The sequence below is a fragment of the Uloborus diversus genome, chromosome 8 (assembly GCF_026930045.1).
Source record: "Uloborus diversus isolate 005 chromosome 8, Udiv.v.3.1, whole genome shotgun sequence".
NCBI classification, from domain to species: domain Eukaryota; kingdom Metazoa; phylum Arthropoda; class Arachnida; order Araneae; family Uloboridae; genus Uloborus; species Uloborus diversus.
Genome location: NC_072738.1, coordinates 104,237,467 through 104,263,823, shown reverse-complemented (window position 1 = coordinate 104,263,823; position 26,357 = coordinate 104,237,467). Strand labels below are relative to the sequence as shown.

The following is a 26,357-nucleotide window of genomic DNA, read 5'->3' as shown; positions in this document are numbered from 1 at the left end:
TTCAAATATACAAACAAAATTCATAGAAACAATAAAAGCTCTTCAAATATGCTTACAAAAATCATCGAAATCATTGATAAATCATTTTAAAAAGTTTTCAATTAAAATAATTTTTCAGTTTTAGAATGTAATCCGAAAATTTTCAGAAATGACACCTCAGTTTTCGGAAATTTCGGATCACAAAACCCCTGGTTGATTACATATTTGTATAGTACTTGACACATATCCATCTTAGATTATAAATTTGTATGATACTCGACGCATCCATCTTGTATGCAGAAAAATAACATCACTTAAAATAATAGTAAAACAACCCTTAAAATAAAAGTAAAACATGCTGCGAAAATCTAATAAAAAAAATTAAATATTCTTAAAATATAATTCTGACTTGATAAATTACTGCCCGACTGATGAATTCCAATTGTGAATATTGGAGGTTGACGAAGCCATCGCAGTCTCAGAGTCTGATACAGGAACTCCAGATATGTTTCCATCGGGGGGGGGGGGGGTCATCAGTTTTTTCAAAAGTCCAAAAAAAGAGACTACGCTGCTTTGTCACCCAAGTGCTTCAATGTTTTTGTAATAGGTCAGGGGTTTCCAAAGTGGGTGCCGTAAGGAGGGGCGAGGGATGCTGCAAGCTGTCCATATTTTCAATATGCGTGTATAATTGAAATAGATTAGGGTGCCGTGAAAAAATTGTAATTCGTTAAAGAGTGCCGTGAGTCCGAATAAATTGGGAACCCCTGTTATATGTAGTTTTTTCTAACAAACGCGTTTTTTTTTCGACAGGGTTTCTGTCTAATACGGTGGGCTAGTTTACGAGACCCTTGGTATAATGAGGTTTTGCGCTAACATGACGCTCCAATTTTACATCTCCTGCACGATACTAAATCCAAAACACTGATTTAAACTAATTAACTATTTACAGCACATTTAAAAATAAACTCAGCACGGCTAAAAACGAAAAATTACAACAGAAAGAAATTATAATCTACAGAGTCTTTACATAAAATAAAACATTTACACACTCAAAGGTTTTATTAATTGAAGCGATACCTGCAGTTTAGATACAGTTTTAACCATACAACAAATTTAATCATCGTTGATTAAATTTGTTGCAACAAAAAAAAAAATCGATCGGGCGTCAGACACTTTTTTGTTGCTTTTCATTATACTGGCTCCTGAACACAGCGCCACAGACTAACTGTCTCAAGAAAAGCTATTTTACTGTCTACATATTTAAATACATATATTATAAATGACAGTTAATTCCTCCCCCCCCCCCCTCCTCCCAAAAAAAAAAATTGAAAAATTATTTACTGTTTCTTATTATGTGGTTTTGGTCCGGCTTTTCTTTTTTTTTCAAGCAGTCATGTTCACTACTTTAATGCAAAGAACCTCAAAACAGATTACAAAGTATTGTCGCAGATTTTGATGGGGGGGGTGTCATGACCCCCATGATTCCCCCCCCCCTTGTATGCACTTTTTATGGTTTCAATCAATTTTTTTATTTTTTTTTCGAGCAAACATTCAAATACTGTTGCGGGGGGTAGAGGACCCCATGACCCCCCCCCTTGAATCCGCCACTGCATCTCAATCAATACTGAAGACGATGAACCGGTGTAACTTCTGGTCCATCAAAAACATCTACGCGGAAATGCTGTTAAATAACACTTTTCGGCGCTCGTACGCCTAAATTATTTATTTTGCAAAAAAAAAAAATTATGATACAAATTGAAGGAAATTTTTTCTTGCTTAATTTTGTATGTATATGTATATATATAATGCATAAATTAATGTTGTATACAATTTTTTTTGTCGCAAAATAAGTCAGAAAAGAGATGTCGTCAAAATACCGCTTTAGACGCCATTTTTCAATATGGCCATGCGAGCGGCAAAGATACGAGGTGGCAAATCGGAAATTCGAAAAGAGCACATCAGAATCTATAAAATATCCAATTTTCAAAACTCCCGGAAAACTTTCCAGGTAACCCCCTTTTTTTCAACCAAATGACTGGACTAATAATGGCAAAACAAAAAAGTTTATATTGAAACAATTTTGATCTTAATTTTATAGCACTATAATAATTGCTGTAAGAATAACATGTAATAATAAAAGCATAGAAGTAATGTAATCATACTTTTATAAATAATACACATATTTATGGAAAACAAATTGAAACCTTTTGATATCCGTCCATAAGGAGCTATTCTCTAATCAAGAACTAATGTTTTGCTGAATGAATGAAATTTTTTTTACAAGGTTTCATACAATTTCAAATGATTTCCTTATTTTGGTGGAAGAAAAATTGTAGATAACGTTTGTAACAAATGACTCTTAAATGTAAAAAAAAAAAAAAATGCAATAGATGAATTTCAAAAATAAAAAAATAATTTTATACATATATAAAAAAAAGAATTTTTAAAGTCTAAAGAAAAAAATCTGTAATCTGTGGTGGCATCAGGTAATAAGATAGTAAAAAATAAAGTTAATTTTAGTTTAATATACAATTTTAGCAAAGTTTTCAAAACAAAAACAAGTAAAAACTTTCAAGCTGTGATCAAAATTAATCTAAAAACTGAAGGTTTCTTCTTGAAATTGTAATTATAGTATGATAATTACTTTGAGACAATAAGTAAAGGCAAAGACGTCAAGTCAGTATTCAGAACTACAAATGATTTGTGCAAATGCAGACGCAGCCTTTCACTACACCACTGCATCAGTTAGCAGCATAATCAGACAAAGTCCATATGCATTCTATGAAAATCATGTCAAATAATACATTAGACCATAAACGTGCTTGAATGTACTAATTTAGTTTGGTATTTTGGGCGGCATGTAAAAGAGCTACATGTTTTGAGAAAAGATTAAACAAACATTTAATTTTCCTTATTAAAGAATAATCAATGTGGGCAAAGAATCCTTTTTTAATCAGGCATGCATTTTTTTCAAAATAATTACCAACACATTTTCATTCAGTAGGTCAAATAGCATACCACACTAAAATGGAAAATATAAGATCCTTATGGCTAGTTGGCTATTACAAATTTAGAGTAAGTTTTTACAATAGTGCAAAGTGCACATGCATCCATAACATAAAATGCTAAAAGATTAAATTGAATAGTTTAAAGGAAACATTCCATGTTAGTAATTCTACCTTCCAACAGGAGATTAAAGATTACAGTTGACTCCCGTTACAACATGGTTCGACTTACGCGAAATAGCTATAACGCGAATTTTTCACGAGTAACGAATTTTTGAGCTAACCCGAATTTTTTGGAAGGCAGTATCGGATTCGTTATTGACTCCTAAATATTGATTTCGTGAATGTTATTACATCCCTTTGAACATCACTGCTAGAGTGACAACGTTAGTTCCCACACCAAACTGATCTAAAGTTAATGAAATATAATGGCACCTTATAGTGGTACCTTCATATAAAGTTTGTGAAGATGAAAAGATAAAAAAAGTTTCTAATAACAAAAAAAAGGGCTAAGATTCTCGATATGCTTGAACAACTACGGAAAAAAAAACCGTCGATGGTAACACGACAATAAGTATAAGTGAATCTTCCGTCTGTAGAATTAAAAATTAAAAAGAAAAGGTATCCATAAAAGTGCAGAACTTAGTTTCAATACTGTAGCTTGTAGAGCAGTCTAGCAGAGTAAATATTAAAATGGAAGCTGCCCTTGTACTGTGGATTAAATAGGTCAGAAAGAGGGGCTGTTGCCATAAATTGAAACGTTATGAAAGAAAAGAAGAAACCTTTTTTTTTTAAATCTATTAGATAAGAATAACGATCTTATCATGGAGCATAAATCATCATTTTTTAACTCATAAATATTGTTACTGTATTCACTGTACAGCCCTATTATAGTGCAGCATTTTATTATAACTGCATACTGTGTGTACCGTGTTGTTTTATTTTATGTCTATCCCTCCCATTGATCATTAATTTATGGCATCTTGTATTTCATGTTGAACAGTTTTTATTTTTTTAATACAGTAAAAGTTCAATTCTTTATGAACAAAACTTTATTGTATAGTTGAGGAATGCTTTAAAGCAGTTTGAGGGGTGTTTATAAGTGCCTAAAAGAATTTGGTATGCTTCTAAAAAATTTGTATGCATACGTTTATTCACAGCCCGAAATTTTGACTTACACGAGGAGTCTTGGAACGCATTCCTCGCGTAAGCCAAGACTCAACTGTACTGCAAAAAAAAAAAAAAAAATCCTGCACATAATTAAAAATATTCACATTTATATTTAAAGTTTAAACATTCTCAGTCAAACTTAAAAAATGACAAAACTTGAAGTATTTCTAAATTTCAAGTAGATTAGTTACCAGGAGGCGGTTGTGGCCAACTACAAGGAGACCAATCTTGCAATACATAAGTAAATCGAATTGATAGAGATACAGGTGGGACATCCAATGTTGATGATGCCTAAAAATAAAATTATATGCTTAATAACTGGAGGACGTCACTTGTAAATAAAATTACCAGTTGCAACAAAGATCAAACATTAAAAGAATTTAAACACAGTAAAATCTAAATGTTACAAAATAGAAATTTAAAAACTAAAGTTTTGATTTTTTACGAACAGATACCTAAATTTAACACGTTTATCTATTTTAATTTCACAAAGTAAAATGAAAGTACATGTGAAATTATGAGAATAATTTTAACCATAATTTCTTACAGTAGGTTCCAGTTCTAGTGAGTGAAGTAAAACTAGTCTATTCAATGAAAGAGATTTAGTGACACATTTAGTTCTTCAAATAAGCATGAGTAACTGCAACTTTTCTCTCCTCTTCCAATTTAAATGATTTTTTCTTAGTCAGGGATAACATTAAAAAACAAATTTTAAATACCCTATTTTCTTTGGTTACTTTTTCAAATATTATTTAAAATTGAAAAAATTTTGCAATTCAGAAAACTTTTTAAAATTCAAAAATAATGGACAATTAAGAATTTAATGAAACATCAGTGTTGATTAATTCTAATATTAAAAGAATAATTAAACATTAAGAACAACTATTGACAGTCAAGCTCAATGAAATCAAAAATAAAAGCGTTAAAAAAGAATAAGCTATTATTCAGTGCAAAAGCATTGAAACATATTCAGCTGAAAAAAATATATTGTATACATGAATGATAAACAAGAAACAGGGTTTTTTCATCCTTGAATATTAAATGTCTCACAAAGAGGAAATAATTTGAGAATTCGAGTTTTTGAGCTATCAAGGTTTTGAAAAATTGCACTAGCAACTCTAATAACACACACATACCACACATACATTTATGCACTATGCAACCCCTTTGCACAAGGATCAATAAGCTATTTAAAATAAGTAGTAATTTCAATTTTCTTTTTTCATCTACAAACTTCAAACTTCTAAGTTCTAATTTTATCTTCAAGCATTTTCAATTTCAGATTTTCATTAGCCATTTTGTAAAGGTAAAAACTTCGGCATGGTGAGGAACACGTTCTCCTGTTTTGCTTGAAAATTGGTCTGCTACGAAAAATTGATCCCGTCCTCAAAGTGAGCACGTGTTCCGAAGAAAAAAGCAAAGAATTTAACCTCTGGAGCATAGGCGGCTCGTACAGGGGGCAACTGCCCCCTCACTTCTAAATGTAAAGGGGTGTTGCCTCTCACTTTTCCGCGTTAAAAAAAAAATATTTACTTGAAAAATAATCTTTTATAGGATGGAACGATTCATTTCACGAAAGTAAAAGCTGAAATTTTCAAATAAATTGACTTTTTCATGTTAATTTTAAGAATGGAGCTTTCAAACAGAACGGGTAAAACTATTTTGGCCCTCCGTCCCTATTTTTGGTGCCATATTCCACCTTTTTAGATGTTATTTACTCAGTAATATTAAAAACCAGTAGTATAGCCAATTTTATTTTAAAAAGACAGCTTCAGGGGCCACTCCCCCCCCCACCACTTATTCCCCCCCCCCTTTGCCCTATATAATAGCTGCCTATTTTCTGGGGGGAAAACTAAGTTAAAAGACTACAGCACCCTATCTTATACCCACACTCTGCTATTATCACATCCAAATCCCTTATTCTTATACTTTCCAGAAAAGGGGTGAAAAACTACAAGCACATCTACAAAACTGGTTCTACTACAAAAATTGCCATGGGGAAACAGTAATTAAAACTTGCTTCTGTGTAAAAAATTTGACACATTAAGGGTGGCAAAAAATAAATTTCGAGATATCTATGGAAAGAACATAAGAGCTTTAATGTAAAATGCAGGTTGAAAATATTTTTTGAGACATTAAAGGGATGAAGATATCAAGGTTTGACTGTATTCTTCTTCTTTTTCTTTATTTTTAGCCTTTAAATAGTAGATGAAGTTTTAATGCATAGTAATGACTCATCTGTTATGAAGCAAATGAAAATCAATTTTTTTATTTACGTTTGTGAGTTTTTTGATACCTAAAAAAGCATGTGATACATTTATATTCAACTGATTAAACATGTTTTAATATAAAATACTATCATTTCATTCAAGCTCTTTTTTCCATTTAGCTTATTTTTTACATCACGAAAGCCTTATATAGTCAAGAAGATAAATGTATTAATTGAAAACATACCAGTTTTGATTTAAACAATGTCAAGAGGCCAGATAAATGACTGTACTGAGAAAATGCACGATGCAAGTGAACCATATCAAAACTGGTACGAATGCCACCACCTTCACACACACCTAAAAAATACTTTTGTCTCATCTGCTGGAGCTGAATAAATACAGGTACTTGACTGAAATTCAAAAAATAAAAATATTACAGCGAGATATATAGCGCATAAATAGCATTATTATATTTAAAGGCAGCAAAACAAATAAGGATATGAAGCTATCACCCCCTATGTCACAACAACAAAAGCCAACACTAGATTTTTTTTCAAATTAACTGCCATCAACGTCTAGTATGTTTTCCCTCAAGTCAAAAAAACACTAGCAGGAGGCAAAGAAAAAACTCAAGAATAATAAAAATTACATTATAAAATAGCATAAAATATGGTAAAAATGATTAAAAATGTACATATCAATAACATAGTTTGTTGTCACTTCAGCAGTATAACCAGAATCTAAAATGCATTATCTCTTTATTGTTATTGCAAAAAACATTTATTTTCATCTCTAATCTGGGGTTGAATTTTGAATCACAAGCTTTGCTTTAATCAGCATATTTAAAACATTGATTACAACCGGAAAAATATCCCATGCTTTTTTAAACTCAACCTCTTCTCCAAAACAGCAAAACCATTCATTAAACTATACTTAAAAATTACAAGCATTTTGGATCAAAAGTAAGTACATTTTCATTTCTACAAAAAATTACAAAACCTTGATTTTTTTTTATCATTTCGACCTTTTTTCCCTTAGAAATTCAATAAGAGCTTGAGTAGTTTTGATTTCATTTTAATTGCAATTTCATCCCTTTAGGGAAGTTTTAAAAGAACATTTAAGGCAATTTCATACGTAAAATTTAAAATAAACTATTGGAAAAAAACTTTTACTTAAAATTGCTTTAAAGAGAAGGAAAGAAAGAAAATTACAAGGTGTAGTTTTATTTCAGGATATATGAAGTAAAAAAACTAATTTATGTTCAATTAAAATAGAAAACACACTAAATGTTTTAAGAATGAATAGTGTATTGAATATGAAAAGCCCATACCAGTTAGTGTTATTTACAGCTATATACACAGAACTTAAAAGCATTTTTGTTCGATCTTCTGTCATAATTGCATCATTAGATTTTGCAGGATGAATAACGACAAATTCTCTCAGTCCATACCTAAAAGAATTTTGAATTCATGAATAACATTTGTATGTTAAACTTGCAAACACATGAAAAGTACTAGCATAAAAAAGGCTGTAACGAAACTACGAATCATACTTAGAATAAGTTAAATAAATATCTTTATGCATAAAACGTAAAATAAGAAATAACAACCTCGGATAGCACTAATTGCAGATTTCTGCAGACACACACTTTGGCGTTAAAAGGAACACCCTTTTCAAGGCAAAAAATTTAACTTATGGATTTTTTTCATCCATAAGCTCATTTCTTTTGCATTGAAAAAGGCATTCATTGTAACACTGAAAAATGTGTATGCAGTAATCAGCAATTCGTGCTACTTGACGCTTTTATTTCTTGTTTTACATACTTAGAATATTGGGAGAGCATTACAAAATCAAGTCCAGAATGTAAACATTGTGTATCAAAAACTGAAACTTAAGAAGTTCAATAACATTTTTTAATCAACGATATTTTTAAAAATTATCTATTTAAGTAACTCATTTTTAAATCAAAGGGGTAGAAAAGTCTACAAAGCAAAAGCACAAATTTAAGTTTTATATGGACAAGTTCTGTGTTCTTAAACTTTTCTCCAGCTGCAAAACAGAAACATTTGTCAACAATGGTATAAACATTAAAACTACAGTATCATAAATAAAAGAACAATACATAAATTGGTTTCCTTCAACAGAAATACTAAAATTGAAAAAACTTGAATCTGACTCAAAAAGAAATCCTCTCAGAATATGAAAAAAGTTCCATACAAATACATAGAGCAAAAATCTTACCATCGAACAAGGCAATGAGCTTTAGGAGGAAAATCATTTTCCCTAGACATCATGTCCATCAAGCAAAAGGGAAGTGGTTCACCTAATAAATAAATAGCAGAGCAATAATTTAAAGACAAAAGGCTTTAATACAAAAAATACACAGTCATTGTTATGCTTGAAAAGCATATAGTTAAAGCTTTAAAGATCATTGACTTTGCAGTAGAACAGAAAAATTTGTTCTACATAAAACTATTAAATGTATTTGTAACAATATAGCAACATAATAAGGCAAATATTTAATATTTTTGGTTAAAATCCTTCCCAAACCCTTGGTTTTAGCACATATTTCAAATCCTTATGCCTTGTTTCTGCCCATATTTGGGCGGTTATGATCAAAACCACCACTCAAAGGGCTACTTCTGGCTGTGTTACTGTCACTATTTGTAAGATTTTCAATGCAATAATGCAAGAATTGATAGGGGATGATTATGGATCTTCGTATACATCTTCATTGGTGGACGAAAAGTCCATAAGGTCTTCTATGGGTGGAGCAGTAGCATTTCTGTTTTCATTGATTAACTTTCAACAACAGGGATTATCTTTTTTAAAGCGCAAAAGAAACATATTGCTTATTTTAGAACATTGTTTTCTTTTTTTACTTCCCAGGGAAAACCTAAAACGCGGGAAATTCATAAATATGAAACTTACAATCTGGGATAAATTAACATTATTAGTGTACGGAAGAACTGGAACCTGATGGAAAACACATGAAAAACATAGATTCGGAGAAACGTAAAATCAGGGTTCACTGCATTTGAGCGAATCAACTTTCATTTTTGTTTCCATTTATCAGAAACTTTTCAGTTGGTTTATTATTCAAATAATGAGTTTTCAGAGACATCTTACCCCCCTCCCCCCAAAAAAAACTACATGGGGAAGGGGGAGGGTGGAAGTTGGAACTTGACACTCTGCAGAACATGCTGGATGAAAAGCATTTATTTCAGGATGTTAACAAATATCGTCAGAAACATAATTTTTTGAATTAACTCGCAGGATTATGTTTGCCTGCCATGCTACACTATCCAGTTAAATCTTATTCTCAACCTTTACATAAAATGAACATTAGAGAAGAGCTTCAACAAAACAATTTTATTTTAGAGTGATTCTTATTTCATTTAACTCTTTAATTTCCATTTTATTGAACTCCAACAAAATTAGTGTTTTTTCTGGGTTTTTTTTTTTTTTTAATAACTGGAAAATTTGATTTTAATAACAGTTGCATTGTACAGTTTTGAAATAAAGTTTTTAAAAGTGGTTTTTCTTTTTCCTTCTACATGTTCAGCAATCAAGTATTTAAACTACATGGTGACCTCATTCAACCAGTCTAAGAATAATTATTAACCATTTCCATGTTTCTGTTTTCATGCATAGTGCTAAACACTTATGACACAAAACAGTCATCTTTCTCAAAATAAGTTTCCGTTCGTTTTTGTGCCTTATACATTGCTTCTAATTTTCATGAGTTTTAATCATAAAAGTTTTAATTATAAAAGTTAATGTATGGGTCTAAAACATATTATTTTATAAAATAAAACCTATACTGACGTAGCTGTAATAATAAGGAATAGCGTCAGGCCCGGCTCTTGGGGTAGGCAACCTAGGACGCCGCCTAGAGTGGTAGATGTTAGGAGCGGCAAATTTTGAAATTGAATTCTTTCGAAAATGTAGTATGAATATCTGTTTCAGCGTGTTAAGATTCATTGATTCAATGCTAAATTATAATAATAACAATAATGATATATGAAATACACCGCCAGCTCAGTCAATTCCAGCCGAGGACTGCAGTTTCGTGCTTATTAGCACTCATCAGCCCGGCATAGGAGTTACTGAGCTGGAGGTGGAAAACCTCTTAAGAAAGCCAAGAGTGCCAAACAAACTGGTAGCTAATACAGAATTAGCACTGACCAGACGAGTGACCGAAACAGTGGTTCGGTTTGACTCGAATTTTGAAGGCAAAGGCAGGTATATTCAGTAAGTTACCGTCCTATAGCCAGGGCTAAGGCAGAAATATATGAAATACACCGCCAGATCAGTCCATTCTAGCCAAGGACTGCAGTTTCGTACTATAGGGCGGTAACTTACTGAATATACCTGCCTTTGCCTTCAAAATTCGAGTCGAACCGAACCACTGTTTCGGTCACTCGTCTGGTCAGTGCTAATTCAGTATTAGCTACCAGTTTGTTTGGCACTCTTGGCTTTCTTAAGAGGTTTTCCACCTCCAGCTCAGTCACTCCTATGCCGGGCTGATGAGTGCTAATAAGCACGAAACTGCAGTCCTCGGCTGAAATTGACTGAGCTGGCGGTGTATTTCATATATTTCTGCCTTAGCCCTGGCTATAGGGCGGTAACTTACTGAATAACAATAATAATAGTTTAGAGTGTGTATGAGTGCTTGGATATGCAAAACATTATTCGGAAGTAAACTAGAAATTCACTTTACTTTTAGAGGTGGCAAATTGCGTGGTTTGAAAATTATTTGAAAATATTAATATCTGTTTCAGCATCATAAGATACACTACTTTAATGTTAATAAAAATATAATTTAAAGAGTCTACCAGAATGTAACTAGAATCTCTCTTTAATTCTAAACATTTTACTATTATTTTTATTTTATATTAGTATTATTATTATTCAATCAGGGGGGAGCGGCACTTGTCAATATCGCCTAGGGTGGCAGAACTACTACAGCCGGCCCTGAATAGTATTAATTTTAAATGTTTTTCTACACAGTTGGCATGAGTATCAAAAGGGAATTTTTATAAGTAGAACACGTGTACTAGTATCATAGGGAAAAGGGTAATGCTTTATTATTAACTCTTTCACATGAAAGCAAAAGACAAGACAATACCTTCATCATCATTTTCAAGGTTTGATGGTGAATCATAATCTGCAGAATTTTGCTTTAATTGATGATGTACAGCTTCAAATTGGAACGATGCAAACATGAGCTGTTCTCGTTTCTCAAGCCATGTTCCATCAGTGAGTTCACCCTGCAAATTCAAAAAATTAAGTAGCAATAATCTTAAAATGCTAAAATACTAATAATCTCTTTACGTTAGGGGAAAAGTTGTCAATCTGCACTCACAAATCGGGTCAATGTATGCTACTATCATTATGACCATGGTAAATTACATAAAGAGATTGACATGAGTGCATGAGCCTTTTGTTAAAATTTGCAAGCTCCTAAATTATTTAATTAATTTCTTTCTTCTTTTTACTATCAGGCATCCAATTAATTAATAATAACTTAATTTTAACTCAAACAATGTAAAAGGCAATATGTTTTTAATAGTCATGTATAACTTTTTAACTGATCAACAAGAACTGATAGAAATAGTTTTCAATGATTAAAGTATCTTTATTTAAGACCAAACTCTGTTTGTCATTCTTATAATATATGTAGGTAGCAATTTTATTTCTTAATTTATCTATACTTACATAATCAAACAAATGAAAGTATTTTTTGTAGCAAAAATTTGCTCACATCTCAAAGTTACAAAGAAATTCCACTAATAACAAAATATTTCCTAATTTAATCATTATGATAACATCAATAAATTAAAAATAACATTGCTGAATTGATAAAACAATGGCAAGCAGAGTTTAGTCTTAGATAAATAAAGGTACTTTTAAACTATTTGCTATTATAAACATGTGTGCAAAATAATATACTATGTTCATACAAAAGGCACAGTACTGCTGAAGTCCTAACAACAACGGGTAAAATTATTCAGAATGAAGTCAGACAGTCTCAAACTTCACACTTAAATAAAATGCTAAACGGATCACAACCTCTCTTGTACTTTCATTCTTGATGAAAAGCAGTCCTGAAGATTACATAGAACACTACCTAGCTTCTGTTCAGAAAGTTCCAGATTCTTCTTTTTATGTACAGTTTTATCACAAAATGTCTTTATTTTAATTATAAATTTATCGGCAAGTTTTTTATAAATGAATTCTGAGCAAAGAAAAGTAACTCTGTAAAAGTTGCTTTTTTTTAGTATAGTATTATTGAGGGAAAAACAACCTGTCCACTATCATCATATATACATTTTGCAAATCATTTTTTTTTTTTTTTTTTTTTGACAATGCCATAATTCCATTCAATACTTGATCAATTTTTTTCAATCGAGATTTTTTTTCATCACTTTCGATAAAAAAAAATAAAGAGACAATGCACGTTTTCGTTGTTCTGTCAAAAAAAAAAAAAGTTTATTCTGTTTTTATGATGTATTCTTCAATGCACAGTATTCGGAAGTGGAGACACATTGGCTGGGTTGGTTAGAGTGTCCTGTTAATAATGTGAAGGCTATGAGTTCACATGCATAATAAACAGACTTCTGGAAAATTTTCAAGTGCAGCTCATAATTAGAGACACAGAACAAAACTATGGACTTCGGGTTAACATTTTTCTGAAGTTAAAAAATTGGGGGAAAAGATAGGTTATGAGAACGTGTTAAAAATATAAAGGAAAGCAAAAATTAACAACACCTTTTTCAACGGTTGAGCTAATGTATGCTGTGGTAATTTCCATTCATGAAAAACCTCTTCAATTCGAGCAATGAACCTGAAACAAAACATATTAGAAACTTTTGAAGCAGATCCTTCCAATTTGAAATAGTTTTCTCAAAGAAAACATCATATGATGGTTCATCATAATGATAGTTTAACATAAGCTATGTTTAAAAATTACAAAACTTTAAATGCATTTTATGCACAGAAAGTATATCTAGGCTTTGCCTGACGTCCCAGTTTGTCTGGGACAGTCCCGGTTTTCAGACAAAATCTCGGTGTCCCGGTAGGTTTATTTCACGTCCTGGAAAAACATAAATTTGATTACAGATGACCAAAGAAGTCTAAAAATAATTTACTGTGAAGGATTATTTAGGATAATTACTTTTTCATTTGAAACATTAACTTGTAAAACTAATATCAGATTAGCTTTCGAGGATTTTTTCAAGATTAAAATCAAAAAACCTTTCTACAAATGTCCTAAGGAATGAAATATTGTTCCAACTTTTATTCCCCTTTCAAAGTGTTTCTTCTTATTAAAGCAAATTATAAATATTAACATGTAAGAAATAAAATGTTTAAATTTATCTGCTTGTGTCATTTATAACTACTCCAGGTTTAGCTTATAATTAGTAACTATTTATTCATAGCACATTAAGTACAAAATACCCTTTATAACACTAAAAACCAGCTAGGGTTGTGTACTTTTTTGAATTCTGTCGACATTGGAGGAAGAGGGGGGGGGGGGTCATTCAGCTGTCCCGGTTGAACATTTCAAAAATCTGGCAAGCCTAAGTATATCTATAAACTGTTCACTACGAGCCATTAAAATTTTGATTGCAATAAAACAGTTTGTCAATATATAACAACAATCAAAACCTTTTCATTTATTGAGAAACAAAATTAAAGCACACCACAGTAGATTTGATGATATTTACATAGAACAATAGATTGTAAAACAGTGTTGAGGTGTTATTCTGGCCACAAACATCTTGTAAAGTAATTCAATACGTTAAACATTTTAAAATAAAAAATCTACTTACTAACAAAATTACAAAACAAAGTAATCTTAAAGAATAAAAGCAACACATTGCTGCTGCCAGCAGGTAAGCACTCGAGCAAGTACTTAACTCGCCACACATTTGGTGGATAAATGTTTGAGAAATAAAAAGATATGCAAGTTCAACATAAATTAATAACAAATAAAATAAATTCTAAAGTATACATTCCACTATTTCTGGCTCTAAATGCTTGCTTACCTTTCCCAATCAGAAGCAGTGGTGAAATCTGTGATTTCAAACACATCTTGATCCTAATAAAGAAAAGAAATCAATGTTGGACAAAAGGTCTTCCTGTTTAAAAACTTAATAAACAAAAGAATGCTATTCTTTCAAAAAATCTCAGTGATAAGAAAACAATGATTTCTAAGAAGAAGTTAAAGTTATTAAAATAACACAAAAGTAAAACTGCTGAAGAAGCAATTACAAAGTTATTCATTAGTTGATTTAAATTCAAAAATAGCTTGCAGCTTTGCTCTATCATAAATTGTGACTCACAGGGGTGGTGTGATCAACTGTAATTAAAGCAAAAACTATGGGAAAAGACTCCCCCACCCCCTGGGGGAGGGGGACTCACAGGGGTGGTGTGATCAATTGTAATTAAAGCAAAAACTATGGGAAAAGACTCCCCCACCCCCCAAAAAAAGAATAAATAAAACTCTAAAACCCCAGATTAAACATAACTCCCCTTGTGTAATTATTCATTAAAAAATAAAAATACGTTTGCTCTGGATTGTGCAGATAACAGGTGCTGGAGATAATGTATAAGATATACTTCGGTTATCTAGTTACAAATTTTCACTTTGACAATCTTTTATTGTATTTTGAAATGCTTGTCAGAAAAAAAATCTATCTATGATATTAAATTGAATGACACATCACTATGAATTATGAATATAATATATATATTAGTTATTTTTTGGTGCATAATTCTGTAATATATAGGTTATACATATTGAAATATATGAAGGAATGAAAATATAAACAAATACAGCAAAATAGAGTTGACTATATGCGTTTTTAAAAAAAAATGTATCCTACATACAAACTACTTTAAAACTTAATTCACAAAGATGCATAATCTTTTAAGAATGAAATATTTGAAAAGGGACAAACCTCTTCTGATGACATTCGTCTCATTTACTCAAATGGTTTCACAAATGTTTAAAACTATGAATAATATTATAATACACGTTTTACTGAATATGCACAAGTCCACAAGTCACGAATCAAAACAAAATATAAACAATGTTTACAAGTAATACATGAACTGTCAAAGTGCTGCCAAACGTTCAATGAAAAATAAGGAGATATACAAAGGTCAGCTTTTGAGTTGACAAAGAGCATTTAAATACATTTTGAAAACAGAATTGATATTTTCTACAATTTTTACTTTTTTTTCCAATCATGCCAATTATTCTTATGTAATTATGGAGCAGTTTGCTAAATGTTAATATTATTTCCTTTTAAATCTCATTATTATAAGAGGTTGTGGCACTAAGTGCATAGTGACTGCCGGAAGCGATGCATTCTGTCGATTCGTCGATGTGATTCTGTCATCGTTTTCAGTTCAATTTAGCGATAGGCGCAGGAAAAGTGGGAAGTAAGCTTAAAATTTCAAACTGACGAGAATTCCAAAAATTATGGCTGGTGGCCAGTGGGAGGTTGTTGGAGGGAAATCGAAGAAAACCAAATCCAAAAATGATGGTTCAAAGGCAACTAAAGATAAAAAAGCTAAAGAAAACCCTGCATTTGAAACATCAGGTAAGCAGTACCAGTTACCAGTTTTTTTCGACATTTTTCCTGTAAATTCTGAATGACTAAATTAAGGAAATGACTAATTGGATTGCCAATTACTTTGTGATCATTGTTTGCGTTTGATTTGAATGAAAGGGTGAAAGTTATTTTGTGTATTTTTTTGTTACTATTTATCTCCTAATTCCTACCGGTAGGAAAAGTTTTTTTTTTTTTTTTTCTTGATGCATATCTGCAACTATCCAACGCAGTATGAAATCCATTTAACAGAAGAAGTTTTTTTTGTCAGTGTAATTTAATGACTGCACAAATATATAGATAATGTCTAAACAAATTTACGATATAAAGTGAAGTACTGTCATAATTGATTCTCAACCAGGCTCTGATCTCTACATTTGCCCCCCCCCCCACCTGCAAAAAATCAGCAGGGCCCCTAACTGCCTACTGGACTTTTAGGTCACTAAGGGCCGTATGCCCCACCCCCCGTCTGCACACTGCACTGTAGGGTCTGTGGATGCGTAGATCCGGGCCTGTTTTCAACTGATTTTAAGCCCAGCGATTACTATTTCTATACAGTTTACTCATCATGCAGTCTGCCACTAGGAAGCTGTTCAAACTTTTCTCTATATCATATCATTTCATCATAGATTTAAGATTTGTTTCGACTGCATTGCAAAATTTTCCGAAAATTTTTTATGCATATTTATTGGTGAACAGATTTTTTCAAAGTCATTAACAAGCTCATTAGCTATCTCATCTCTAAATCCATTAGAGACAGATACAGAAAATCATTGTAAGGGGGGTCATGCTGAAAAATCCCCCCCCCCCCCCCCCCACTGAATGCATCTACGGTTTTCGGTTTGAAAAATTTCTGAAACTGCGTGGGGGGTCAATAAAAAGCGCAAAATCGGCCGAGATTAGAGCATTAAATTGGCGATAAATGTTGCAAATTAATTTCATAAGCATCAAATATTTATTTTCAAAAATAATTCATGGATTGAAAAGCCTACTGAATTTATTTTTTATACATGAAGGGATTTAACACAATTTGGATGGATGCTGTTGTTGATGGTTTAGGGAGGTCATGATCCCCAGGACTCTCCCCTTGTATCCCCCACTGAGATCTAGTTAATTGATTGCATGGACGCCTATATAGGGGGGCAACTGGGTGCTCAAGACCCTCCCAACTTAGAAATTAGAACTTCCTTACTGTTAGTACTTTTTTCTCTTTGAAAAATGTAAGAACATTTCTTCTCCAGCCATAAATGAATAAGTTATTAAAAATGTCAAACTTTAATAACTCTAAATCTGTACTGAAATCAGTTTCCATGGGGAAAGCATCCTGCTAAACCCTGGGGAAAATATCTGAGTTCTGCCCTTTTAAAATTTTGCATATGGGCGCCCATGATTGATTGTATCTTGTATCCCATTCTTTTTCAATTTTCTTCTTCATATTTCCATGATTTTGCTTTCTGTGGTACCTTTTGAGTGATAGCTCAGTCCAGGGTTCAATTTGATTGGGAGCACACAACTCTTCTTTTTCCAAGAGTTTTTATGTTTAGTGAATTTTCAGACTATCTAATCATAATTTCTGAAGAACATAGGGATACTGCACTTAATTATTCCCTTGTATAAAGTAGAAATGAAGCGTTGCAAGTGCAAAAAATTCTCCACTTAGAATTCAATTTAAATTTGATTTTAATCTCCAGCAATCAATTTTGACTAATTTCTTTAAATATCCCGGTGACTTCTCAAGAACATTGACCCTTCCTTTCAAAAAATTTAAAATATGTTGAAAACAACTCTCTAAAAATTTCAATGGCTATGTAGACTACTCCATGACTCCCCCTCCCCCCCCCCCCCCAATGGTATCAACCCCCCTTATTTATATAATCTGAATCTCAACACAAATCAGAAAGTTGTTGAAGGCTCAAATTTTGCATGTAGAACATGTACGTGGGGCCAAATTAAGATATTGCTGGGCCGTTGGCCAGATCAAATTTTTTGAGACCCTCTGTAGTCAAAATTTATTCAACAGATTGTCTCCAGGCAATGTTTGCCCCTGATGCCATTATGTCATAGGATGTCTCTGGCTGTTGGTGCTTTGTTAAATATTGAGTACAAAAATATCTTGATTCTGACATGACTTTCATCATGCTTAACACAACTCTATGAGTTAAATTTAATTATTTCTTACATAGTCTAACTAAATTAAATGCCTAATTTCTGTATGATGTACTTGAAAGAAATGCTTCAGGGGGGCTGTTAACAATTTGTTCTCCTCTAAGAAATATTTTGGTATTGTGATTCAAACCACGCCTATTAGCTGAAATTTGCAAACTCTTTTAGTTTAGGAGACCCCTAAAAAACTTGGTGTTCAGAACCCCAAGATTTTTAAGCCGGTCCTGAATCTGAAAGTAAATAAATTTTGCCATAAAAAATGTTCTGGTCATTAGATTTCTACAAAATGCAAAAACTTAATCATATGGTTTGTTTCTCAAACCATGTTTTCATCATACTTGAAGACCGACATCATGCATACATGTATTCCTACTTGATATCAGCACCAGATCCAAATTTCTTTTATAGAAAGGGAACCATAAAAATATAAAAGGCTGACTATATATATATTCACATAAAATCCCCCCCCCCTTTTTTTCAAAATTTTGACACAAAATTTATATTTGTTGATGTAAAAAGCCATCAGTGTTATAAATTAGTGATTTCCATTTTCTGATAAATTGCAAATAGTATAATTGATTGCATTCAGATTAGTAGAAACTAAAAATTTCTAGCAGCAAGAATGCAAAATTTCTTTATTTATTTACTTTTTTTTATGAAGGCTGTGTGCAAAATTTACTCCTCAAACCTTGTACCGGCATTTGGACAGATTATGTACACCCCTGACATATTGTATGTCAATGTTCAATATGAGTATAGTACTTGTACAGTGTAAGTTAGAGATTTTCTCTTTAGTGTGAAATAATGTTATAAGTAGGTTTATAAAGCAATATATTTTCTGTGGTTGATATTCTTCCAAATGAAGTTTTTATTCTGTTTTTAGGTCCTATTTCTGAAAGTGAAACCCTTTTTAGTGCTTTTCTTGAGAAGGAAAAGAAGGAGATTCCTAAACCTAAAATAACTGTTGCTGAGACAACAAAAGAAAAAGAAAAAAACATGCAGTCAAAGAAAAAAAAAGAGAAAAAGCCAACATCTACATCATCCAAAGTGAAGATGGAGGAATTATTTCATTCTGTAAGCATACCATGTTTTCTATGTTTAGTTGTTTAGTGCACATTCTGTTTCAACTTTTATTTTAATCAAATCAATGCAATAACAAAAAGAGTCATCTAACTTTAAAACATAAAATGTAGTTTTCATCAAAAAAGTGCACTTGAATCACTTTTAAAGGGATCTTTCAGTTATTTAGAAACATGAATTACTTAAAGAAGTAGAAGTATTTGTTCTTTTGTGTGCCCATTCTGGTGTACAGTGGCAGAGATTTCGGGGGGGGGGGCAACCCTTTCCCCTTACTTTTTGTGTTTCATTTATTTATTTTATTTTTAAATTCAGGAACAAAAACTAGAACTTATAAAATAAGCAGAACTGTCAAAATTTTCAGAACATAATTATTTGTTTTACTTTATATATCTACTTACAAAACACTTTAGCACAAAAAGTAACTTTTAGCTTTTGTATTCATTGTTTAGATATTATTAAATCAATTGTTTTACTCAGTGGTTGGAAGTAGCGCGCTACAAGTAGCGACGCTACTGTAGTAGCTACATTTTTTAGTAGTTTGTAGTGTAGTGCACTACTTTTTAAAAAAAGTAGTGTAGCGAGTAGTTCGATACAAAAAATAAGTAGTTTGTAGCGATTTCAGGAAACTACTTTTAAATAAACTTCCGGAAAAAAAAAGAATCAAGGTTCAAACGAATTTGACTGGTGCAAGTTTTAAACAAGTGCATCAGCGGATACAATGAGAAATAAAGCTCATAAAAATACGAGCTAACCTGATATATCGTTTTGACGCCATACATTATATCTACTAGACTCCATTAGTTTGTTTATCATCGTATTTTTCATACTTCGTCAATATTTATATTGAATAGAGCTTGACTTAAAAAGAAAGTATATGAATTAGAGATAACCGCCAATTTTGTAACTCCTTTGTTTTTCTGGCTGCCGAGGATGTCCCGTGGATGAACATTTTAGATTTCAAAGCGATTATTGTTCCAAGACTGTAAAAGCACTTATTTTCGCGAAAATTAAGGTACAGTAAATCCTGTAAAGTTGACCACCTGTCTATGTTGACCGCTTTTGTCAGGAACGGAATTAGTCCTATCTATATAATAAAGGAAAACCTCTGTAACTTGACCACCTGTCTATCTTGACCACTAATGAACACCAAATTTGGTTTGGAGTATTGTAAAAAACCCTTTGTAAGTTGACCACTTAGTTTATTTTTTTAAACTTTCTTCAGCAAATTATTTTATTTTATTATTTATTTATTATTATTATTATTTCTTTCCTTTTCTTTTTTTCTTTTTGATAGCTTTCCAAAAATGTTTTTAATGCTTTGATGACAGACTAGCATTTTACTAACTAAACAGCAGCATAAAGCTGATGCTGCTCTTTATTCTCCAAACTTGTTTTTCATTTGTTGTTCTATTTGAGATAGCTTTTTGTACTCTGTTCAATGAAAATAAGTTTCAGTAGAAAAGTTCAAAGACTTTTCTTTCAGTTGCAATATGTCGTGGCTACACAGGAATTGTGCTAAAAAGAGCAGGCCCGGATCTATACATTTTAGGCCCCCCCCTGCAACAAAATAGGTAGGGTCTCTCCCTAATGGCAAGCAGTGTCTATTTGTAAAGTGAATAAGTCTTAATGCTAGTTTTTTTTTTTTTTTCTATTTTTTCTTCAATTTCTAGGGACATTATCCCCTTTAAGGACGCGGACCCCTCGCACTGCGGGTACGCAGATCTGGGCCTGCTAATGAGTAAAGTTACATGTTTCGCATTTATGAACTGGGAGAGTCGCGCTTATTGCTCTTTGTGCTATAAGTTAAAAACGAAAGTTAGTCGAACTTGAGATTAATAAAAAGTATGAAATATTATATTAAATTAGTTGAAAATGGAGAAAGCCAGAGAAAATTAGCCGGCACATATGGAATTTCTAAAACAAGTGTCTAATATAGTTAAAAACAAAGAAAAAATAACAAAACTATTTGAATAGTATTTTTAATTATTGCTTCACTTTCAATAATGTTATACAATGAAAGTGAGTTGAACAGAAAGAATAAGAGTGAATTACTCAAAAACTCATGGTGCAAGAAATGACAAAAAAAAAAAAAAAATCATTACCGCCCTTTATAAGTTGACCACCTGTCTAAGTTAACCACCAAAGTACTGCACCGCGAGTGGTCAACTTACACAGGTTTCACTGTATCGGTGATTTAGCGAGTTGAAAATTTTGTGAATTTTATATGAACAGATCGAAAGTTGAAAAACAAAAGTATTTCACGAGGATTAAATTTTTGTGATTACAACGGGCACGGAAAAATCGTGAAAATTAAAGTTTCGTAAAAATAGTCCTTCTACTGTGTTCACCAAACAAAGAAGCTGTAAAGGTTATAGAAGATGTTACTAAACTGACCTGACCGGCTTACAATAAATACGAGCATTAGAGTGTTATATGGATGACTCAGTTGCCAAATCGATTACCTCTAATTTTTGAAAAAATTCTCATTTCTGCTTTAATAGTGCTTAATCAATGCTTAGAATGGGAATTTATATTAAAGTTTTGGTTCAATGCATTTCTGATCCTGCGATGGCAGAAAATGCAACACGAGGGCCCATTCACTCCTATGGATAACACTATATATTTCATCACTTTTCTCGTCTTTCTGTTTTATGGAGTCAATGATTTGGCAAGTGAAGCATCCATATAAAAGTATGATAACAAAATTTTTTTTCGGGGGGGGGGGAGGAAAAAAGAAATAATAGATAATTCTTGGTAATATTCCATGTTCAGATGAGCTAATTTATCAATCTAAACCTTTTTCCGTTCAATCTTCGCACGGTGTGTGTGTGTGTGTATTAGGGTGCCCCCGAAAAATCGAAAGTTTATTTTTCAAATTGCACACCCTCTGTATTTTTATTTTAAAGTCAAAACAATTGTAAAAAATGTTTCATGTAATTTGAACAACGGCAACCAGTGCTGGCTTTCTTCTGAGAGTAAAAACAGCCCTGTGTACTAAACCAAATGATATATATATATATTTTCGAAGTTCGAAACTTCACGTTGATAAAACGTTGGAACTATAGCCCCACATGTACCACAAACATATTTATCCAAATTTAAAAAAAAAAAAACTTTTAAGTATCATACAGTTGGCCTAAAATTTATAATTTTCTTTACCTTCTTTTTTTGATACAAATTTTAAAAAAGCAAGGTAAATTTAACGAAATTATCAAGCTAAAAAATATGAGCAGTAAAGTAGATTATTAGCGTTAAATAGAAATTTTTGCTCTCCTGCAATATTTGAATCTCCAACATAGTACTTAAAAGATATGCATTTTTTAAAGGTTAAGTTAAATTTTTAAATTTAAATTTCTTTTTTTTTTAAATATTATTATTCATTTACAAATGTTGATCTGAAAACGTGTTCGCTAATAATTTTTGAATTTGATATTTTGTTTCAATTAATATGTAAAAGATAAATAGAAAAAAAAATCAGTTTTTTGAAGAAAATTATAAATTTTAGGCCAAGTGTGGGATATCTAAATGTTTTTTAAAAATTTGAATAATTGATTTTATGGTGCATGTGAAGTGTGGGATATAGGAGCAACGTTTTATCAACAAAAATTTCGAGTTACTAAAAAAAGATTTTTTTTTTTCGATTTGTCCTGCCATACTTGTACCTACAAGTGCTGGCTTAACCTTTCAGACGCCGGTCGGCACGGGTTGCCGTTGTTCAAATTACATGAAACTTTTTTTTACAGTTGTTTTAACATAAGAAGAAAAATATAAGAGGGTATATGCCACTAGAAAAATCGACTTTCATTTTTTGTGGGGCACCCTAGTCTGTATGCTTTTTATTTACTTATTTTTTCGAAAGTAGCGAAGTAGCGACTACATTTCAAAAGTAGTTTGTAGTTGCTACATTTAAAAAAAAGTAGTTGTAGTTGTAGTTAACTACATTTGTAACGAAGTAGTTGTAGTTGTAGTTCGCTACAAAATAAATGTAGTTTTTCCAACCACTGGTTTTACTTAAAAACAAGTCCTACTTGTTCAATGAAATTATTACCCAATGTTAATTACATCTCAAAATACTTTGGAGTAAATAATGTAAGTCTAATTCATGTCTAAGTGTTTCTTCGGAGAAAGTCATTGCATTCAAATTTCATCAAAATCTTAATAAAAATGTGAGTTAAGTTAATAGATTTACATCAATTACCATTCATCTGCTCTCAAAACCAGCCCTAGCAAAATTTTGTATTTTTTTTCTCTCTTTGTCTTTTACCTTATTTTTTTTTTTTTTTTTTGAGCAATCACGATTGCTTATTGCTTTCATTTGACTGTTTTGATGTCCTATGATTTTATTTTCCCACCAGCACCCTCTGCAGCATCACCATCGACCGGCTCCTCACGATTCTGCTCCTCTAGCAAAAACCGTCTCCAGGTTGCATCCATATCCTACACAGACACACGCATACATGCACACACGTACACACACAAACACACATGCGTACACCTACACACACAAACACATACACACAGGCATACATACAGACACCCACACATACACACAACTACACACACGCATACATACAGACTCCTACACATACACACGTACACTTGTGATTGCAAAAACATAATTTGAATTCCAAATGTCAAAATTCATTTTTTTTTTTTTTTTTTTTTTTTTTTTTTTTTTTTTTTTGCTGCTGTTAAAAGTCCTATGGCTTTTAGCTATCTTTCCCCTCTCCCTTCCCCACTTTTTAGTCCCAATTACAGCTTCCGCTGGCATACTTAGCATTGTCTTTAATTTTCTCTTTTATCCCATACATTTCTGGTTGAATGTCTGATCCCTTTTAGTTCATTATTCAAAAAAGATACACCCTCTTAAAATTACATGGTTCCAGAAATATGTTAACTGTTGGGATAAATACATTTCACACTATAAAATAAAATGAGCCTAAAAATATATTTATTATGAGTATTGTTCTTGTTTCAGAGATTTGTATTGGTTGTTTCAGGTTACTACAGATGACCTAAAAAATCTGCTTGCCTGCCTAGAAGACATGTGTCCTGAGCCAAACCATATCTGGCTAAAAGATCTGGTTTCATTTTTGAATGTAAAGCTGGAATGTCCCATTGAAGATGTAACATTTAGTGATAAGCCAATTGGTAATATATTTTAGCAACATTCTATGTTTTATTCAAAGATTATTTATTCAGATTGAATTTCAGAAAGGTTTTTTAAATTCAAGCAATTAGTACATCCAGTTCCATAAAGCCATAAGTACAAATTTTCAATTTTTAATTTTATGACCTTATTGTGGGGCTAACATGTTGGACTTTGAAATATATTGACAAGTTATTGTGATTACTCAAGTAATAGAGTTCAGTTCATATTTCACATGTCTGCCTGTAGGCCACCTTTCCTTCATTTATCGCATCTATCAAAGGGTTTTAAAAGTCATGAATTATTTAGCTTTAGCTGTTACTTTTAATGCACTTAAATTAAACTTGATGTCAGTCGACTCAACTTTCATAACATAACTAGCTGACCCGGCAAACCTTGTTCTGCAACATAAATTATTTCTAGGATTCAAAAATTCTGTTGGATAATTTACAGCTTCCTCAGAATCATAAACTGTATTGATCGATTTGTATGATACCAAGTCGCCAGGTTGGCTTGAAGTTTATAAATCATCCACCTCCACATTTTTTGCTGCAAAATATGGCTCTTTCTGCCAGTCACGCATGATGTATGCATTGTGTGTGTACATCAAGTTCAATGAGAACATTTTCTCGAATCAACGATGGTGCTGAAATTAGTGAGCAATTTTATGCATTCAAAATTTTCATAGACAGCAAATTTTCATTCGTTGATATCTGACAATGGATTTGAGAATTTGTCAGCAAATGGATCTTGTAGCATTTAAACGTACATGTTTTAGATGGATCTTTCAACATTATGATACAGTGGCGATGATTTCTAGTAAACTTTAATATCATCAATGACTTTTGAATGTAGAATGATGGAAATGTTTGTTTGAAATCACTTGAAGAGAGTAAGAGTGTCTCGTTAGCTTTTGATGCACACTGCGTCTGGGTTATTTTGAATATTCAGTGGCAGCTTTAATGCTGAATGAGCTGTTCTGCATCCATCCGGTAAAGTTACTGCAATGCCAAATGATACAATGGATAATACAATGTCATCATTAGATCATTTTTCGACAAAAAATTGGCAAAATGAGAAATGTTTTGCTAGTTTCATAGTGCATCCCTCCCCCCCCCCCCCAAAATGCATCTTGACCCGTCGAAACTGCCAGAGGTACAATCGGAATGTCACTATCCAGATTTTTTTTTCTTTTTTTTTTGACTTTTTTTTTTCAAAATTGAGAATCAAAAAGTACCTATAACCACAAAGTTTTCCCCTTTCATTCTTTAATCGCGAATTTCCCAATTATCAAAATATCCCTGCGAGAGAATCAAAGAAATGAAAAATCATTGCAAAAGCTTTGCTTAAATTATTCAAAGATTTTATTTGTTAACAAATAGCAGATTTCAACAAATAGAAATTTTAAATCTTTGAGATTTTTTTGATGTTTTGCCAAAGCGTTGCGACATTTTGACACTTGGTAGCCAAAAAATTCTAGATCGGGACACACTAATTACCTATTGTATGATATATACATTACGACTTATTCTCATACTTGCCAAATACACTTAAGAAATTTCATAAAAAACGCTCGAGCCATTTCGGATGTGTTCAAACACTAGCACTGTGACATGACATTAAAGAATCAAAGATCGAAACTGAAAATCATTGCAAAAGCCTTGCTTGAATTAGTTTCAAACATTTTATTTATTACAAATAGAAAATGGCAATAAATAAAATTTTAAATCATTGAGAGTTTCCGAAGTGCTATCTAGTGGGGCCATGTTCCGATATTTTGCAGGAGCGTTGCGAAAAAAATTCTAAAAAAGGACTTCCTAATTTCCTAGCGATATGAAATATACTTTATGTCCATACCTAACTCATATGTACTCATACTAACTATATGTACTCATACCTAACAAATACACATAAAAATCGTCGAGCCATTTCAGAGGAGTTCAGTAACTAACACCATGACAGGAGATTTTTATAT

The 26,357-nt window shown here is 32.0% G+C and overlaps 2 protein-coding genes across 2 annotated transcripts in view; one reads left to right on the top strand and one right to left on the bottom strand.

The window, feature by feature from the left end:
* The window catches only part of LOC129228054 (rab3 GTPase-activating protein catalytic subunit-like), a 388,943-nt gene extending 373,480 nt beyond the window's left edge, over positions 1 to 15,463 (bottom strand). The window contains exons 1-8 of the mRNA XM_054862687.1: positions 15,334 to 15,463; positions 14,419 to 14,471; positions 13,139 to 13,214; positions 11,496 to 11,637; positions 8,606 to 8,687; positions 7,695 to 7,814; positions 6,609 to 6,774; positions 4,346 to 4,445 (exon numbers count right to left, since the gene is read on the bottom strand). Of these exons, the coding sequence (XP_054718662.1) occupies positions 4,346 to 4,445; positions 6,609 to 6,774; positions 7,695 to 7,814; positions 8,606 to 8,687; positions 11,496 to 11,637; positions 13,139 to 13,214; positions 14,419 to 14,471; positions 15,334 to 15,357 (763 nt within the window). The 5' untranslated portion in view covers positions 15,358 to 15,463. The remainder of the gene's footprint in view (positions 1 to 4,345; positions 4,446 to 6,608; positions 6,775 to 7,694; positions 7,815 to 8,605; positions 8,688 to 11,495; positions 11,638 to 13,138; positions 13,215 to 14,418; positions 14,472 to 15,333) is intronic.
* Positions 15,464 to 15,729: 266 nt separating this feature from the next.
* The window catches only part of LOC129227250 (transmembrane protein 214-A-like), a 57,685-nt gene continuing 47,057 nt past the window's right edge, over positions 15,730 to 26,357 (top strand). Inside the window, exons 1-3 of the mRNA XM_054861766.1 lie at positions 15,730 to 15,981; positions 19,037 to 19,227; positions 24,234 to 24,384. Coding sequence (XP_054717741.1) covers positions 15,861 to 15,981; positions 19,037 to 19,227; positions 24,234 to 24,384 — 463 coding nt within the window. The 5' untranslated portion in view covers positions 15,730 to 15,860. The remainder of the gene's footprint in view (positions 15,982 to 19,036; positions 19,228 to 24,233; positions 24,385 to 26,357) is intronic.